This window comes from Trichosurus vulpecula, chromosome 9, assembly GCF_011100635.1.
Source record: "Trichosurus vulpecula isolate mTriVul1 chromosome 9, mTriVul1.pri, whole genome shotgun sequence".
NCBI lineage: Eukaryota > Metazoa > Chordata > Mammalia > Diprotodontia > Phalangeridae > Trichosurus > Trichosurus vulpecula.
Window position 1 is genome coordinate 57,040,341 of NC_050581.1, and position 16,922 is coordinate 57,057,262.

General features: G+C 43.7%; 1 protein-coding gene across 2 annotated transcripts; it reads left to right on the top strand.

Annotated features, from left to right (window-relative positions):
- Positions 1 to 2,846: 2,846 nt before the first annotated feature.
- On the top strand, positions 2,847 to 15,937 carry ZNF500 (zinc finger protein 500). 2 transcript variants are annotated; one of them, XM_036739140.1, is made up of 7 exons: positions 2,847 to 3,074; positions 3,895 to 4,404; positions 6,268 to 6,376; positions 6,757 to 6,848; positions 8,430 to 8,538; positions 10,352 to 10,465; positions 12,611 to 15,937. In XM_036739140.1, exons 2-7 carry the CDS (start codon positions 4,003 to 4,005, stop codon positions 13,363 to 13,365), a joined length of 1,581 nt encoding a protein of 526 aa, XP_036595035.1. In that variant the 5' UTR covers positions 2,847 to 3,074; positions 3,895 to 4,002; the 3' UTR covers positions 13,366 to 15,937. The 2 variants fall into 2 exon arrangements, with proteins under 2 accessions (XP_036595035.1, XP_036595036.1); XM_036739141.1 differs by having other exon boundaries at positions 3,069 to 3,220; positions 12,611 to 15,881.
- The last annotated feature ends 985 nt before the right edge of the window (positions 15,938 to 16,922 follow it).

The following is a 16,922-nucleotide window of genomic DNA, read 5'->3' on the forward strand; positions in this document are numbered from 1 at the left end:
AAGGCATCCTTCTCCTCATTGGCTTTTTGGAGCTCTTTTGCCATTTGAGTTAGTCTATTTTTTAAGGTGTTATTTTCTTCAGTATTTTTTTGGGTCTCGTTTAGCCAGTCATTGACTTGTTTTTCATGGTTTTCTTGCATCACTCTCATTTCTCTTCCCAATTTTTCCTCTATTTCTCTTACTTGCTTTTCCAAATCCTTTTTGAGCTCTTCCATGGCCTGAGACCAATTCATACTTTTCTTGGAGGCTTCTGATGTAGGCTCTTTGACTTTGTTGAGTTCTTCTGGCTGTATGTTTTGATTTTCTTTGTCACCCAAAAAGGAATCTAGAGTTTGAGTCTGAGTTTGTTTTCATACCTGTTCAAGTTCCCAGCCAACTACTTGACCCTTGAGCCTTTTGTCAGGGTATGACTGCTTGTAGAGTAGAGAGTACTTTGTCCCAAGCTTTAGGGTCCAAGCGCTGCTGTTTTCAGAGCTACTTCTACTCCACCGTCACTGCAGGCTCTGTTGCAGCAGCGCTCCTCCTCCCCCAAGAACTGCCAACCAGGACCGCAATCCAGATCCAAGCAGGGCACAGCAAGAAAAACTGCCTCTGTGCCCACAAAGCACTCTTTGCGCTCCCAGTCTGATGAACTGCTAGATTCCTCCCACTGTGTTCGCCAGGGACTTGGGAAGCAGCCTCAGGAGCTTCCTGCTGCTGCCATCACCACCACTGCACTACCTCCACCACCCCTGGGGATGGGGCTGGACCGTGCTAAACTCTATCCCGCAGTTTTCCAACTAACCCCTCTTTGGTGTTTGTGGGTTGAGAAGTCTGGTATCTGCCACAGCTCAATGATTCATGGCCCTAAGGCCTGTTCCAGCCGCTGACTGCAGGTCTGGTCTGTCCTGGTGTGGCCCCACACTCGGCTGCGCTCCGCTCCCAGCACCGTGCCATAGACCCTTGCCAACGACCATCCAGGCTCTCCTGGGCTGGAGACCGGTTTCCCTCTGCTATTTCGTGGGTTCCACAGCTCTAGAATTTATTCAGAGCCATTTTTATAAGTGTTTGGAGGGATTTGGGGGAGAGCTTAAGCAAGTCCCTGCTTTCTAGCCACCATCTTGGCTCCACGCCCCCCCCCCCCGCCCCATCCTTTTCTTAATCTCTAAAAGAAAGGCTTGAATTAGATGTCTCTAAGGTCCCTTCCAGTTCTAACAATATATGGAAAAGAGATCCTAAGCCCTTAGACCTATTGATGTGGAAGTTGGTTGAATTAATTTGGAAGTTGATTGAAACAAGGAGCTATTGGGGGGTTTTGGTTTGAGGAGAACTCTCTTGGCACTGCCCCTGCAAATATATCCTAGCCTTGGAAATGGACCATTATCCATTATTGCAATGAAGTGCTCCCCAGATTTCTCATGTTTTCCATAAACTTTTTTGCAGCTGCTTTCCCTTTTTCATCTGATTTTATATTCCCTCCTTCTCCCAATCCCCCAGCATCAGTTACAGGTCACCAATTGCTCCTTGAAAGTTTAAACTGGAGGTCTCTGAGATATCTTAAATTCAGCATTTGTAAACCTGAACTCATCATTTTTACCTCTAAACCTTCCCATCTTTCCAGTTTCTCTATCTATGTCAAAGACACCGCCATCCTTTCAGCCTCTCAGGTGTGTAATCTCAGCATTATACTGGATCCCACATTTTATGGTGCCCAACGTATCCAATCAGTCACCAGATATTGATGTTTTTACCAGCCGGGTATCTCTCATATCTGATCCCTTCCCTCCACTCACATAAATATCACTTCAGTTAAGGCCTTCATGACCTCTCAGAGTAGTGCAACACCCTCCCAACTGGTCTCACTGCCCCATTTTATTTTACACACTGCTACCAAGGTAATTTTCCTTAAGTGCAAATCTGACTATGTAACCCCAGTACTCAATAAACTTCTGTGGATTCTTATTGCCTCTAGAAATAAAGTATAAAATTCTCCCTTTGGTTTTTAAAGTCCTAGCCTGTCCCCAGCTGATGTTTCCAGCCTCATTGGACATGATTTCTGCTCTCCGTGATGCAGCCAAATTGGCCTTCTCTCTGTCCCTCATTCGGAATCCTCCATCTCCCCTCGGAGCATTTCCCCCGGCCATACCCCATTCCTGGACCACTCCCTCCTCATCTCTGCTTCTACATAGTCCCTCTTCCAATAAGACGCGGCCCCTGCACCATAGTCCTCATGAAGCCTTTCCTGATCCTCCCACCTGCCTCTACACTCCCTCCCAAGTTACTTACCATCGAAGTGCTTCGGCTATCTTTGCCTATATATGTATTGATGAGCTTTATATCTATGCTGTCTACATTCTCATGGGTACTTGTCTCCTTAGCTTAGAATGTGAGCTCATGGAAGGGAGGGACAGTTTCCTTCTTTGTACTTGTATTACCATGGCCTAGCACATTGCGGGGCACATAGAAGGCGCTCAATAAATACTTAAATAATTAATACTTAATTATGGTAATTAATTACATAATTAATTCATACCTGATTAATACTTAAGTGGGGGCACTGATTTACGGTTTTGCTCTCCGTAATGAGTTCTAACGTTTTAGGAAGAACGACGGCGTATAGAAATACAATAAATAAACGACAAATATCAAAAAGATGACACCACTTTTCAAACTGAGGCTGGAGGGAAGGAAAGGGCCCCCGCAGCTGACCGTGCGCGCCCCATTAGGAGGGGGAGGGGGCGTGTCAGCGCCAGGGGAACTACATTACCCAGAATGCCCCGTGCTAGACCGAGTCTTCTCCCCTCGTTCCCTACCCCGGACACCCCTGGGCAAGCCAATCAATCACAACCCTGTAGTTCGGCCCATTCAGACCCAAAGGAGACCCGGACGGGTCATTGCTGGCCGAACCGCAGCCGGGCAGGCCCGAGCTCGGAGGCGGGACTCTTTCTCTGAGGGGCGGGTCAAGTGCAGGCTCCGGCTCGGCCGGGGAGCTCAGCCCTTCGCCTCGGCCTCCCGCCCGGCCCCGCCCCGCCCCGAGGCTGAGGCCCAAGGTTCCCTCCTACCTGCCCTCGCCCAGGCCCGGCGGCTCCCGAGCGGTGAGTCGGGGACGGGGAGGGCCCGGGCTCCGGAGCCGGCACGGACCCTGCGCTCCGCACCCCACCCCTGGGCTCGATGCCGAGGCATGGGCTCCCGCGCTGAGCCGTGACCTATGACCTTTTCACTGGACCGTGGAGGGGGCAAGGTAGAGTAGATAGTGTGGCCGAGAGAGCATCAGCCGCAGACCTGAGTTCAAATGCAACCCAAGACACATGCTGGCTTTGTGACCCTGAGCAAGCCACTTATCTCTGCCCCAGTTTCCTCAACTGTAAAATAGCCCCTGGCTCCCTAGGGGTCATATGAGATAACGATTGTAAAGGTGCTCAGTGCAGTGCCTGGCAGGTAGTAAACACTATATAAATGTTAGCTATCGTTGCTATTACTACTACAGCGCCTGGCATGCAGTAGGTGCTTAATAAATGCTTATGGACCCCTTCTTTTTTTAAATAATTGAAGGAATGCTGTTTCAGTTAGAGTTTAGTGAAAATTAAGATGTGGTGGGTTTTTTTTCTCCCCATTCAAGGCCATGGACCCCCTGAAATCTATCCGTAGACCCCAGGTTAAGAGCCCCTAATTTGGTTCAACTCCATTTTACAGATGAAGAAATCGAGGCCTGAGAAGTTGAAGTCACACAGGTAGTATTAAAGGTAGATTTTGAACCCAGGTCCTTTGACTTGGGTGCTCTTTCCACTGGTGAGAAAACTTTCCTGGGCCTCAGTTACGCAGTGTGTCCGTAGTCATAGAGCTGAATAGAGTAAGATAGGGAGGGGAATAAGAACTAGGCCTGTCATTTCACCTATTTTGCTGTTTCTTCTTCAGAGCCCCAAAGAGAAATCAAAGTTCCTTTCCCAAGGGTCCTGCCATTCCTGTGACTGAGAGAGCTGATCTTCAGAGCCCTGTGGCAGAGCTGGTCCTGTACCCAGGGCGATGGCCACAGCCCTCGGCCTGCAGCTCCAATCTCCACCGGAGCAGGAAGAGATCCTTATTGTGAAGGTAGAAGAAGATTTCCCTTGGCAAGGGGAGCCTCCTTCGCAGAGGAATGATCCCAGTCCCGAGACCTCCCGTCAGCTCTTCAGGCTGTTTTGCTATCAGGAGGTGGCCGGACCCCGGGAGGCCCTCAGCCGCCTCTGGGAGCTCTGCTGTCGGTGGCTGCGGCCAGAGATGCGTACCAAGGAGCAGATCCTGGAGCTGTTGGTGCTGGAGCAGTTCCTGACGGTATTGCCGGGGGAGATCCAGACTTGGGTACGGGAACAGCATCCAGAGAGTGGTGAGGAGGCGGTGGTCCTGGTCGAGGGTTTGCAGAGAGAGCCCAGGAAACAGAGGCGACAGGTGAGGAAGAGATTTTTAATTCTGAGGGCTTGGGGTGGTGAGGATTCAGTAACAGGAGGTGAGATCCGTTCCATTTTTGATCGCTTACAATTCCTAAGCCCTTTAGGCAGACTGTCAACTGAGATCTTAAAATTATAGACTCTTCCCTCCTGTACTATAATTTTACTGAGGACTGGCTGAGATCAGTGTTTGCTCCTGATTTACCATCAGAGTTGAACCCAACCCAAACAAGTCCACACTGAACTGGTGGGAAGGGAAGAAAATTCATTCCCTCTTGTTTTATTTTCAAGCAGTAAATTCCATGGAGTTAGGAATTAGACCCTCCCCTTTTTTTGTCTTCCCATGGTGCCTGTTGTACCCTATATTGTTTATTGACTTGAGTTTCCCTCTCCCCCAGACCTGGTCATCATTTTCCCCTTGGTAATGTTCCCTCTTCAATAAAACACGTGCATTCCAGAAAAGTTGACTATAAAGTTAGTTCGTGTTAATTAAGTAAATCTCACTGCTATTGATTTCATTATTCAGTTGGAAATGTGCCTTTTTTTTTTAGGGAAAAACACTACTCCATAACCTTCCTGATGGTTATTTTATCACAGAACAAAGAAGGGTAGAACCAGGCATCCCATTAGTGAATAGAAACAACAGGCAGCCATGACCCAGAAGGGCTAAGGGAATTAGCTGACGAAGGGTGAAAAAATGACTTCCAACCTGTGAGTGTTGTGGTATCCAAGGATATTTCATAATTTCAGGGATTTTTGCAAGATTCTTAAGGTCTCAGAATCAAATTAATATTAATTTTAAAAATAAATGTATGCTAGAAGATAGTACTGGTACTAGATTATCAAAGTTAATGGCACATCTGTCCCTTTTGTTAAGTTGATAAATTTCAAAACTGGAATGTGTCATGTACTATGAATTGTAATTAAGCAGTTTTGCATAACTGTTTTGGGGAATATACTTTGTGGTGGTATGGTTTGGGTGTTTGTTGGAAAATCTCTTGAGACAAAACAAAATATGTTAATACAATGTTACTTAAATATATTCTTTACAGTGTTCTTAACAGAAGGGAGAAGGTATCATGGAATCAAAATAAGAGTGGTACAGTTCCAAAAAAATGGGAATTACTCTCATAAAAGCATCAGAAATATGATACTGGGTCAGATTAATTGTCTGGCTACCTCATGATTTGTCTCTAAAAGTGACAGAAAGGAATGGTTTGTAAAAAGTTAAGTAATTAAGATTAAGGATGTACCTCTCAGTACTCCCAGTTACTCCTTATCATCTATTCTGTGTCTGTTTTCCACAAATTTACCCTGAGGAAGGAATTTAACAGCACCTACAGAAAGAGTAGGTCTGGGGCTAGAGCCGGGGCCAGGGCTAGGCAATACTGGCTTTACCTGATTCATCACACCTTTTACCTTAAAAGAGACACTTGATTGTTTCTGCATCTAGTAAATTCTGTACCAAGTAAATTCTATCCCAGCTCTAAGAAACAAACTAGGAAGCATCAGAAGAATAAGAGATTCTATCAGTAACAGAGAGTAGACCATGTGATTGGGCACAAATTGAAATGTGAGAAGCAAAGATTATAACTCAGGCAAAAAACGGGCTAGAGAGAAAAGAATAGAAAGCGAAGAAGAAACTGATTTTGAGGTAAAGGGAAAGTTGAAAAGGAACTTAAAGGTGATAAAGGACTGAAAAGGGCCTGGGGGGAGTCTGGTTCTGAATTTCCCAGATTCTTTTGTAACCTGAGAAGGGATGTGGGCTGTTCCCAGACTAGGGTCACTGTGCGGGGACAGGAGGTGGTCTCAGAAGAGAGAGTGAGCCTGGGAACAACACAGGAATGAATCTTTGATGTTCCAGGGAGCAGAGGCGAGGTCCCAAGAGGAGGGAGTGCGGAACTCCTGCCTCCGACCACAGAAACAGCCAAACCATAGATTTAAAAAGAATGTCCAACTGCAGCCAAAGAGAGGTGAGAAACAACCCTTCCTTGGGGAGGAATGGAGTAGATGTTTGGCATGAAGGGGAGGGAAAAGAGGATACGTGGGAAGAATCGGGACGAGTGTCTGGGTTCAGTGGGAAATGGACAAGATTAGGAGGTGTCAAAATGGAAAGAACATTGGCTCTAATTGGAGGAACTTGGCTCAAATCACATCTCTGAGGCTCGTGACCTTTGTGATCTTGGGCAGGTTGTGTAACTTTCCTGGGCCTCAGTTTCCTCATTTGTAAAATGAGGAGGTTGGATTAGATGGCCTCTGAGGTCTCTTCCAGCTCTATGTATGATTCTATGATTAGAGACACAGAGGGCAGCCCTGAGCAAGGTATGACTCAATTAAGGCTGTTCTTCCATAGGTTCACCTGCTTCCCCGGTTTCTGCCCTCTTCAGGGAGGAGAACACTAGAGAACAGGAAACAGCAGCTACATTCATGTCTGCCTGGTCCCAGGTGAATCATGTTTCCCCCACCCCACTTCACCCTACCCCAGCCCATCTCTATTTCTACCTCCAATACAAATGATAGGTGTTTTTTCAGTACTCAGAGGTTAATTTTCCTGGGAACTTGGGTCCAAAATAGGCTCAAGGTATCTTGTTATCTTAGAGTTAACCATCTTTGATAATACAAGATTCAAGTACTAAACTCAAGTACATATGACTTGAACTGAGGCTCAAAGTGTTAGAGGATTCTGCATGGCCTCTGAGTCTTACTGTTTTGAATTGGTTCAAAAGGATAGCCAAGAATTATGGGCCAGTAGGCTTCATGCTGAACTGAATACCAAATGGGCCATGCTTCCTCGGGGTGTGTGTATGTGGTGTGTGTGTGTGTGTGTGTGGAGAGACTGATTCTTGGGAGCAATCAGTCTCCCTAGCAAATGAGATTTTTAAAAAAAAATTTGTTCTGTAGACATTAATCCAAACAAAACTTTAAGCTGTAAGATACAGATTTTTGCTATCTTCATCTTTCCTGAAGCTTCCCCCCTCACCATTCCCTTCCCCTCCAATCTCCCTCTGTAAAGAAAAGAAAATCAGTTCCAGTCTCAGACTATAATGTTCTATTGCTCTCTGTTGCTCCTGGCAGTCACTCACCATCTTAGGGATGGCTAACTAAGTCTCCTTCATCCATTCCAACGTATCCTCTAGCTTGTCCAGCCCTTTCTGAATGTTCCTGGTTTTCTTCCCAAGTGTTCACAGGGCTTTGGGTCTTGCCCCACTGTATGGCCTTCTCATTTTTCATGTCAGTTTGTCAACCTCCTGGCACAGCCATACTTTGTCCTGGGTCCGAGGAAATGTTTCTACTCTGGCCAGATTATCCATACTTCCTACCCATTCCGAGTCTTGCTACGTCATCCTTGCTGTAGAGCCAGGTGGCAATTTCTTTTGCGCTGAGAAATGTCAGCAGGACTGAGGAATATCCTGGTAACGAAGCCTAAGAGGGTGAAAAGAGGGTGAAAAAGTGGGAAACAGCAAAGAAGAGAGAATGAAAGAATAAGGCAACAGAAAGGCCCTGAGACAGGGAGTCTGAGCAGGACATCAATGGGACCTAGCTTTTATTACAACTATGGAGAAGACAGAGATGTAGCAGATAGTACGAAGGCAGCTCAGTGGCACAGTGGATAGAGTGCTAGGCCTGAAGTTAGGAAAATTCATCTTCCTCAGTTCAAATCTGGCCTCAGATACTTACTAGCTGTGTGACGCTGGACAAGTCACTTAACCCTGCATGCCTCAGTTTCCTCATTTGTAAAATGAGCTAGAAAAGGAGATGGCAAACCACTCCAATCTTTGCCAAGAAAACCCCAAATGGGGTCACAAAGAGTGGGATATGCCTGAACAACATGAAAGTCAAAGTTTTCAGATTTAGCTACAGGTTAGATATGCAGTGTAGGAGAATCAAAAGTGATCTCAGGAGTTTTTGATCTATTAGTGATAGGACTGTAGATCATTTTGAGAGAAATTGATGCTCGCCATAAGCCAGGACCAAGAGGGAACCTGAGGTAGCTATGACTAAGTGGAGTTAATGTGATTTTTGCAGATGCCAGTGACATTTGAGGACATGGCTATGTACTTCTCCCAGGAGGAGTGGGGGCGCCTGGATCCAGTTCAAAGAGAACACTATGGGGATGTCCTGCAGGAAAAATATGGTAACATTATTTTGCTAAGTGAAGCCTGTTTTCCCTTTGGCTTAAAACCTCTGAGGTCTGTGATGCTTGGGTATTGCTGTTTCTAGAGGCGGCATTCTTATGTGTTCTCCCTTTTTTCCTCACTACTTTACTCCAGAACATATCAGTCAATAAACATTTAATAGACACGTATTATGTGCAAGGCAGTGTCCTGAGTTAGGAGGTGATATAAGGGGTTCCTGGTCTAATTAGTAAGAGACAAGACATATACACGATAACTAGCAATTCAAAGGAGCATATGAGTAGTCTAGATAATATAGAAGATATTTAGGATACCACGTTAATATTCTGGTTTGGTTTTTTGTTTTTTTTTTTGAGATTGGGTCTGTCTTTCCCAGGCTGGAAGTACAGTGGTCCCTCACAGGCCCAGTCCCACTGCTGATCAGCACAGAAGCTTTGATCTCCCATGTTTGACCTAGGCCAGTTCCTACCTCGTTTGGGTAGCCTTGTAATTGCTGGCTCTGGGGAGGCCTCACCATCGGTACAGACTTCATATGGGGCACTGGATTGTCTTTTGCCCCCAGTAGCTCAGAACTCCCAAGCTCAAGAGAGCCATCAGACTCAGCCTGCCCTAGTGGCAGGTATAATAGGAGTGTGCTACCACCCCTGCTTCCATTCCTGAACTTGGCCAATTTGTCTGATTTACAGACCACATCTGTCATGGCACCTTCTGTAGTTACCTCTTGTATGCCCCATAACAAGGGGTCCGTAGGCTTCACCAGACTGCCAGAGGATAAGAGCCTTTGCTCTCTAACATGATAATAAGAGCACAGTCATGGATCAATTCCCATGTGAGCCAGTCCATCTGGCACTCTCACAGTGTGCGCCATTGGTCATAAGGGACACTGGGGGAGAGGTGGAATCAATTAAAATCTGTCACTGCTCTTGGATAATGTGCTCCTAATGCATGCTCTACTAATCACTAGTGTCAGTCTTGCAGAAAGGGCAGCATTGTGCTTCAGGAACGAGATTTTCTGCTTTATCCTCAAGTTTCTCACCTGCCTAATTTAATGTCTCTGAGTTCTCATTTTTGTATTATCTGAGCATCGAGGAACCCTCCTCAAGGCCTTCTTTTTCCATTTCTACTCTCACCTCTAAATCTTTTCCTGTGCAACTCTTTGTGATTAGGATGTCTATCAAAGGCACTTAAAATCCTGCCTTAGGAACTTTTCCCAAATAACTGATATTGATATAACTGTTTCCACAGACATCTAATCTGTTTTGAAATAAGCAAATTGTTCATATCTTCCTTTTATGAACTAAACCCAATATGATGTGTATACAGTTAGCTATTTGCCACATCCTTTTGTGTTAGTTAAAGTGAGTCTTGGGGCAGCTAGGTGGTTCAGTGAATAGATCATGGGCCCCAAGAGGACCTGAGTTCAAATCTAGCCTCAGAAACTTACTAGCTAGCTATGTGACCCTGGGCAAGTCACTTAACCCCGATTGCCTCCCTGAAAAAATATAAATAAACAAACTCAGTCTTCTACTGTAGGGTGTAAACTCCTAAAAGGAAAGGGTGTTGCCTGTTGAACTGTTTGCTAAATTCACATTAGGGCATGTGAATTTTGTTAGATGTTCTCAAAGTTCTCAAACCTAACAATCATATATTTTTTTCACCTTGGAGTCTTGGCTACTCTGGAAGGTTCCAGAGAGGAAATTATATACTACATTTCTGGACCCCAAACGTACCCTCATATTTGGAGGCCAATTCTGAATGTTAATGGAGTTTCCCCTATTCCTTTTACTGAACACTGACCTTCCTTACTGACAGGGCTTCCTGCTCCCAAACCAAATCTAATTGCCCAACTGGATCGAAGGGAAGGACTATGGAACTCAAATCTACAAGCTTTCAAGGAGGGGGATATTCTAAGAGATAATCACACAGGTGAGGAAGACAGCAACAATAGGACTTCAGCTATTATGGGAGTTTGGGTTTAGAAGATTCTGCTAATGAAGTGTTGCCTCATGTAAGGTAAGAGAAAATGAGAGAGAGAGATGAGTATTTCTAGTGCAAGTTTTAAGGCACAAGAAAAAGTTGCTGTTTGATTTGTAGCATTGAAAGTAATAAATCAGGTTTGCTAGATGAAACACCTTCATAAAGAGCTAAAAAGGAAAATAACTCCCAAAAGAAGAAGATTAGGCCAGGTGAATAATAGTGAATACTGAGAAATAGCACAGTTTACAGGAACATTATCGAGGGAAAAAATGCAATATAAAAGAATCACTCAATCATCAAACATTTATGTAACACCTGCTAGGTGCAGAACATTGTATAAGAGGCGTAGAACAGTAGGACCTAGGAAAGCATTTATCCTTTAAATGGAGATGAAAAGCCAACAATACTAAAAAGAGAAGCTTTTATCCCTTGAGTCTATGCCAAAATTTTTTGAATTCTGGTTATCTGAGCATATTTGGACAACTTATAAGGAAATAACAGAAAGTCAAATCTTAATTGGAAAAGAAGTTGGAAAAGACTTTTAGATTAATCTTTTGACATAAGATTCTGTGATGTGCATCTTCAGCTACTTGAGTCATATTATATGCCCATCTTTTGCTGTTGACGTCCTGCTTCCTCTTCAAAGTATAGCTGAAAAGATCCCAGCCTTTATGACCTTTCTCCCCATCTTATTAGATTACATCCTTATCTATCTCAGCACTTTGGACCCTTCTTATGTGCAGAGTTTTATCAAGCCTACTAGATTGTAAGCTCCTGAAGGGCAGGAATAGTGTCTTAATTGTTTTTGTATATTCTTCAGCACCAACCACTGTACTTGCTAGGTATTTAATAAATGCTTGTTGTGTGAATATAATAAATGAATGTAGGTTGAAATTATTCCACTTTAAAACAGTGGTTTGGAGATGGAAATCTGAAACCCAGTCAAAGGAGAAAGAATCAAAAGCTTGGTCTTTTGTAATTGCTGCCATACAGAGAATCTCATGGGTATGAAAAGGAAAAAATCTCTGGTTTCTGCCTAGTCTTACTTGATTCACTGAGTCTAGATTTTGATATCAGTCCTGGTTATCAAAGTCCAGTTCACATTTAGCCTCATAAAATTTGTGTAGGGACAGGGGAGGGAGAGTTGGGATGTTCTGCCCTTGAGTCTGATGGCAGATCCACTCACCAGGGAATCCCACATTGAGAATCCCATACTCTTCTGTTCCCTTCCAGTTCAGGATTTCAAAATACTAGTGAATGGTTCCATTCCACATCTCAGTCATTTAGGGAGGACCTACTGTGTATAGTGCACTTAACACAGGAGCCCTAGCTTTCTGAGATCCTTAAAAGGAATTGCCGCAAAGACCTAGAAGTGTCTTATAAGTGCTTAATAAACAGTGGAAGGATACTGCTACCCTTAGCTCCCTAAAACTTCTAGATACTTCCCCCCACTAAAACATTAGTCTAGATATGGGATTAGGTGTAAAAGGATGGAATGGTGACTTCTTTGAGCTTTAAAAGTCTGTCTTATTACAAATTTTCAAATGTAATTACAAATATTACAAGTGTACTTTTTCAAACTCTCTCCCTTTACCTAGCTCCCTCCTACTTTTTTAGTCTTCTTATACTTTATTCCCTGGCATGTACTCTTTGATCCAGTAACACAGGCCTCCTGCCTGTTCCGTGAATAAGACACTCTGTCTCCCAGCTCTAGACATCGTCTCTGGCTGTCTCCCATGCCTGGAATCCTTTCCCTCTTCCGTTCCAACTACTGACCTGCCTGGCTTCCTTTAAGTTCCAGGTAAAATCCCACCTCCTACAGGAAGCCTTCTCCAGCTCTTAATTCCAGTTCCTCCCCTGTTAGCTATTTCCCATTTATCCTGTATATAGCTTGCTTTGTATTTATTCATTTCCATGTTGTTTCTCCCACTAGATTGTAAGCTGAAAGCAGGGACTATCTTTTGCCTCTTTTTGTAACCCCAGTACCTGGCAGATAGTAGGTGCTTAATAAATGTTTATGAATTGACTGACTGATTTTATCTTGAATCCACTACCCTCTAGATCAGGGATTTCATTTTCTCTTTTTTCTTCCAGGATGTGAGATCAAGATTGAGAATGAAGAAGATTCCAGGGAGGATTCCACCATGAAAATGGAGTTGTGTAAAACCCTGGCAAGGAAGTCCAGGGGACATGGTCTTCAGCCAGCTTGTCAGGGACAGGCTTGTGTGATTCAGTCAGAATGGCATCGGGGCTACCCACTAGTGGAGAGAGAGAGCCAAATTTCTGTTCAGGAAAGGGATCTAGGTCTTCAGAGAGCCCGTATAGTAGAGAAACCCTACAAATGCCTTGAATGTGGGAAAAGCTTTAACAAAAGTTCTCATTTGATCAAACATCAGAGAACACACACAGGGGAGAAACCCTACAAGTGTCTTGTATGTGGAAAGGGCTTCAGTGACCGGTCCAATTTCAGTACCCACCAGAGAATTCACACAGGAGAAAAACCCTACAAATGCAATGAATGTGGGAAGTGCTTCAGCCAGAGCTCAAGCCTTGTCATACATCGAAGAACTCACACTGGAGAGAGGCCCTATAAATGTGGGGAATGTGGGAAAAGCTTCAATAACAGCTCTCATTTCAGTGCACACCGGAGAACCCACACAGGTGAGAAACCCTATACGTGCCAGAATTGTGGGAAAAGCTTTCGTCGGGGCACTGACCTTAATAAGCACCAGAGAACCCATACAGGAGAGAGACCCTATAAATGTGAGGTGTGTGGAAAAAGCTTCACACGGAAACACCAGCTTGTAACACATCAGGAGATTCATGCAGGGGAGAGTCATGCTCACTGACTGAGGTTTGGAGTCATCTTCCACTGAAGCTCAGCTTTTCAGAGATACCAGGAGCCTCTGGTGATGGAAGGTGGGAATTTTGAACAATATAACTGCTCTCCTCGTGTTTGAAGGATATTTGTTTTCAGGATTTTGAACTTTACAACATTAAGATGAAACCATTAACTTACAGAATGTTTAGACTTGAACACATTATGGGTTATCTGGCGGCAGCTACTACCATGGCATATTATAGTCTGATTCTGTTACTGATACCCAGGAAGCTTTATGAGGGTGAAAAGATTTCTGTTGCAGAAATATTCCTCATATTCCCACATATTGCATGCCTCAGGCGTCACCACCATTCTGATCCTCTCTTGCCAACCATTTTCAACTTGGTCTATTGCCATAAGAACATATCTCTGACCTTCTACTGAATGTTGTTGAGAAAGTAGGATTTACTTTATAGAAATGTGTTTTGTTGCCAAACTTGCTAGAACATATCTATTCTGTAAAGGGATATTTTCCATGTGCAGATATCTAAGAGAGAGAATTCTTCCATGCTGGCATATCACCTGCCCAGCTAAGCAAGCTCAGAACTTTCCTTTTTGAATTGTTCCTGTTGAATCCGAGAGCCTGGAGTCAAGAACTGTCTTCTGTTCTTAGCTCTGGGTTTATCCACGAGTTTTTAGGTTTGTTTTTATAGTCACCTCTGCCTGGGTCTTTACAAAGTTAAAAAGGTATCAGCCAGGAGCTTCCAGTTCAACTCTCAGTCCTGTATAGGCTGCTAATGTTTGCCCCCTCCAAGCTATTTGGTATTTATGGTGTGGTGAATGGCTCTTGAAGATGAATAGAGAATAACTCTTCGATTAGATCCAGAGAGCTGGTTTCCCAGTAAAAGCTAATGAAGCTTGGTAGATCTCAGTTCTTGCCAGGGAGGAACTAGCTATTCCTCTCTTGGGGCAGTATTTACTCGGCACCCAGCCTTGTTTTCCTTTCAGTTTTTCCCCATCACCTAAATTCGTATGTGTATTTTCACATTTGGTAGTCTTACTTTCATGTGAACCTAGCCTAGGGCCCTAGTAAGACTCTAAAATATATATAAATACCTGCCCCTCTTCATTCCTTTAATAAAGGCAATAACTTTTTTTTTGCCCTTCCTCGTTTTGTATGTTTTTTGGAGAGTGGGATTTAAATAAGCCTTAAGTGTGATCAAGTCCTCCTCTGGTGGTGCTTCATTGTGGTGGGGTAGTGACCCTGGCTGCATGAAGGCTGTACCACTACATACAAGCTCTGGCAGGCCTTACTAAACTGGAAAGGATTTCAGTATGGCCTGGGCATCTAAGGATCAGTTGGGCTAAGTTTGCTGAGTCTAATTAGATTGCCTATAATGAGGGATCTGCATCAATGAAGACAGGGTCCACATCCAAGAAATCAGACCCTTGGAAGTATTAATTTGGATATGATAAGCATCTCTTCCCAGTTTAGGTTTAGGAGCTCCTCAGCTGCACAAATTTAGAAACCAAAATAAAATCTTTCCCTCCACTTTCAGGCTGGTTTGGTTTACTGCCAGCCCTATTGTTCTCTGCCCATTGTACCCAACCCTTTTCCTCCCTTCCCTTCCAAGTGGGGTTTTATAAGCATAAGAGTGGTGAAATTCTTAGGGGTGGATGGGAATCACTGTGAACCAGGCTTTAGCACACTATGCTATGCAAAGCCTTAAGCTTACTCCCTAGTTTGGGATACCATCACATCATGTTGAAAAGACTGGGACCTGAGCACGGCTAGTACATGACTTATCCTGGAGCTTCAAGCTATCAGTTGGCCCTAAAGGGTGTGGTCTTACTGAGAGAGTCCATAGTTCTTGTACTGAATGTAGTATCTGGGTACTTCATACTACTATGAATAATCCTGAATGTCAGGACTCACCTCACCTCTCTGACACAATGCTGCAGCAAGACATCTTGAAACCACTCTAGATTAGGCTGGATAGACTCCTTAGGCACAGCTTGGTCCAGGACTGCCCCTCCAGCATAGTAACCAGCCCATCTAGCTTTTAAAGGTGTGGGTCAGGGTGTCTCAAATTTGTGAGCCAGATAATTGTAACTGTTGCCTCACGTGGTACCACAGCCTAAAGTGTAAGAATGTTACATCCTTGGCTCACCAGCACTAGTTTAGGAATCAGGAGGATGTTCCACCTTCAAAAAATCACAACTCCTTCTTAATTCAGTTTCCTAGTTCCTAGGGCCTTTAATTCCTGATTTTGAATTGACACCTTTTCTTCTGATTCTTCTCATAGCCATATTATTAATATGCCAGCTTAGAACCATCATTCCCCCCCATCTCCCTCAACAGATTAATTCCAGACCCTAACAGTGTAAAAACACCTGCTCTTCATTCTCTGGGGATGGAGATCCAATCTCCCCTTGGGATATGGCCTGTGGTAGGGCAGCCCTTCAGTCTCTTTCCAAACCTCCCAGATGTGTAACAAACTAAACCAAAAAATGTTTTAGTACTGAGGAGGCCAGGACAGGAGTAGAATTGGGAATCTTATATTTGTTGGAATGTAATAAAAATTTCCTATTTTTCTTTCATAAAGAATAACTATGTTTTTTAATAAACAAAAAGTTTTTATATTATATTTTTATATTATAGGAAAAAAATGTTGACAAGTGAAATAACTGAACATATGATTGCAAGATACACTACCTTGGTGTAGCTGCCATATATATATCGACAGGCATAAATGTTACTCAGATTGGATCTCAGATAGGGGCTGATAAAAGAATGGACACAATACTACAAAGATAAGCCAAATGATATATAACAAAATAGCAACCATGTAAAGTACTGAGACCAAACCATAAAAACAGAATGATCTGGCCAGTTGGTCAAACTGATAGCTGAAAAAGCTAATAAAGCAGTGGGACGTACTTAGGGATGTGTTGGAGCCAGCTGATACCAGCTGTTGTTAAATCAGTTGTTAAATTTTCAGTGTGAACATTTATACCTTGGAAATCAGCAAAGGCTACAAATCAGGGCTTGATTTATTTTGTTGGTGGTCAAGATTTAAGAAAGTAATAGACTAAGAATGCAGACTAAACTTAAAAGTGTTGTGGGGTTTTCAGAGGTTGTTAAACAGGTTGTTAAACATTTACCAGCACACCACCAGGCAGACTGTTAAAAGCTGTAGCACTTAAAAACCTTGCAAATGCCCTAAATTCCCAGCCCACTGACCTTAATTTCTTTAACAAATAGATCATCTGGAACTGCTGCTGAACTTGGAACTCAAAGTTGAATTTTTATTACTTTATTTGAGAAGTAGATATTTTAATACATTTACAGATAAGGGAGAAAAGAGAAACATTGGAATTAAAAAACAAGAAGCCTTCGAATACCAAGGTAGTGGAATGTTGGGCAGCTCTATGCCAACATCAGATGAAAGTGCCAAGCCAAAGAGCTCCCTAGTCAGAGCTTAGGTCCTAAGGTAGTCTAGGGGCATATGGATGTGGGTGGAGGCTATGGAGGGCCCAGGGAAGCCATGGCTAGTCAAGGCAGTCTGGGCCTGTTCCTGGTCA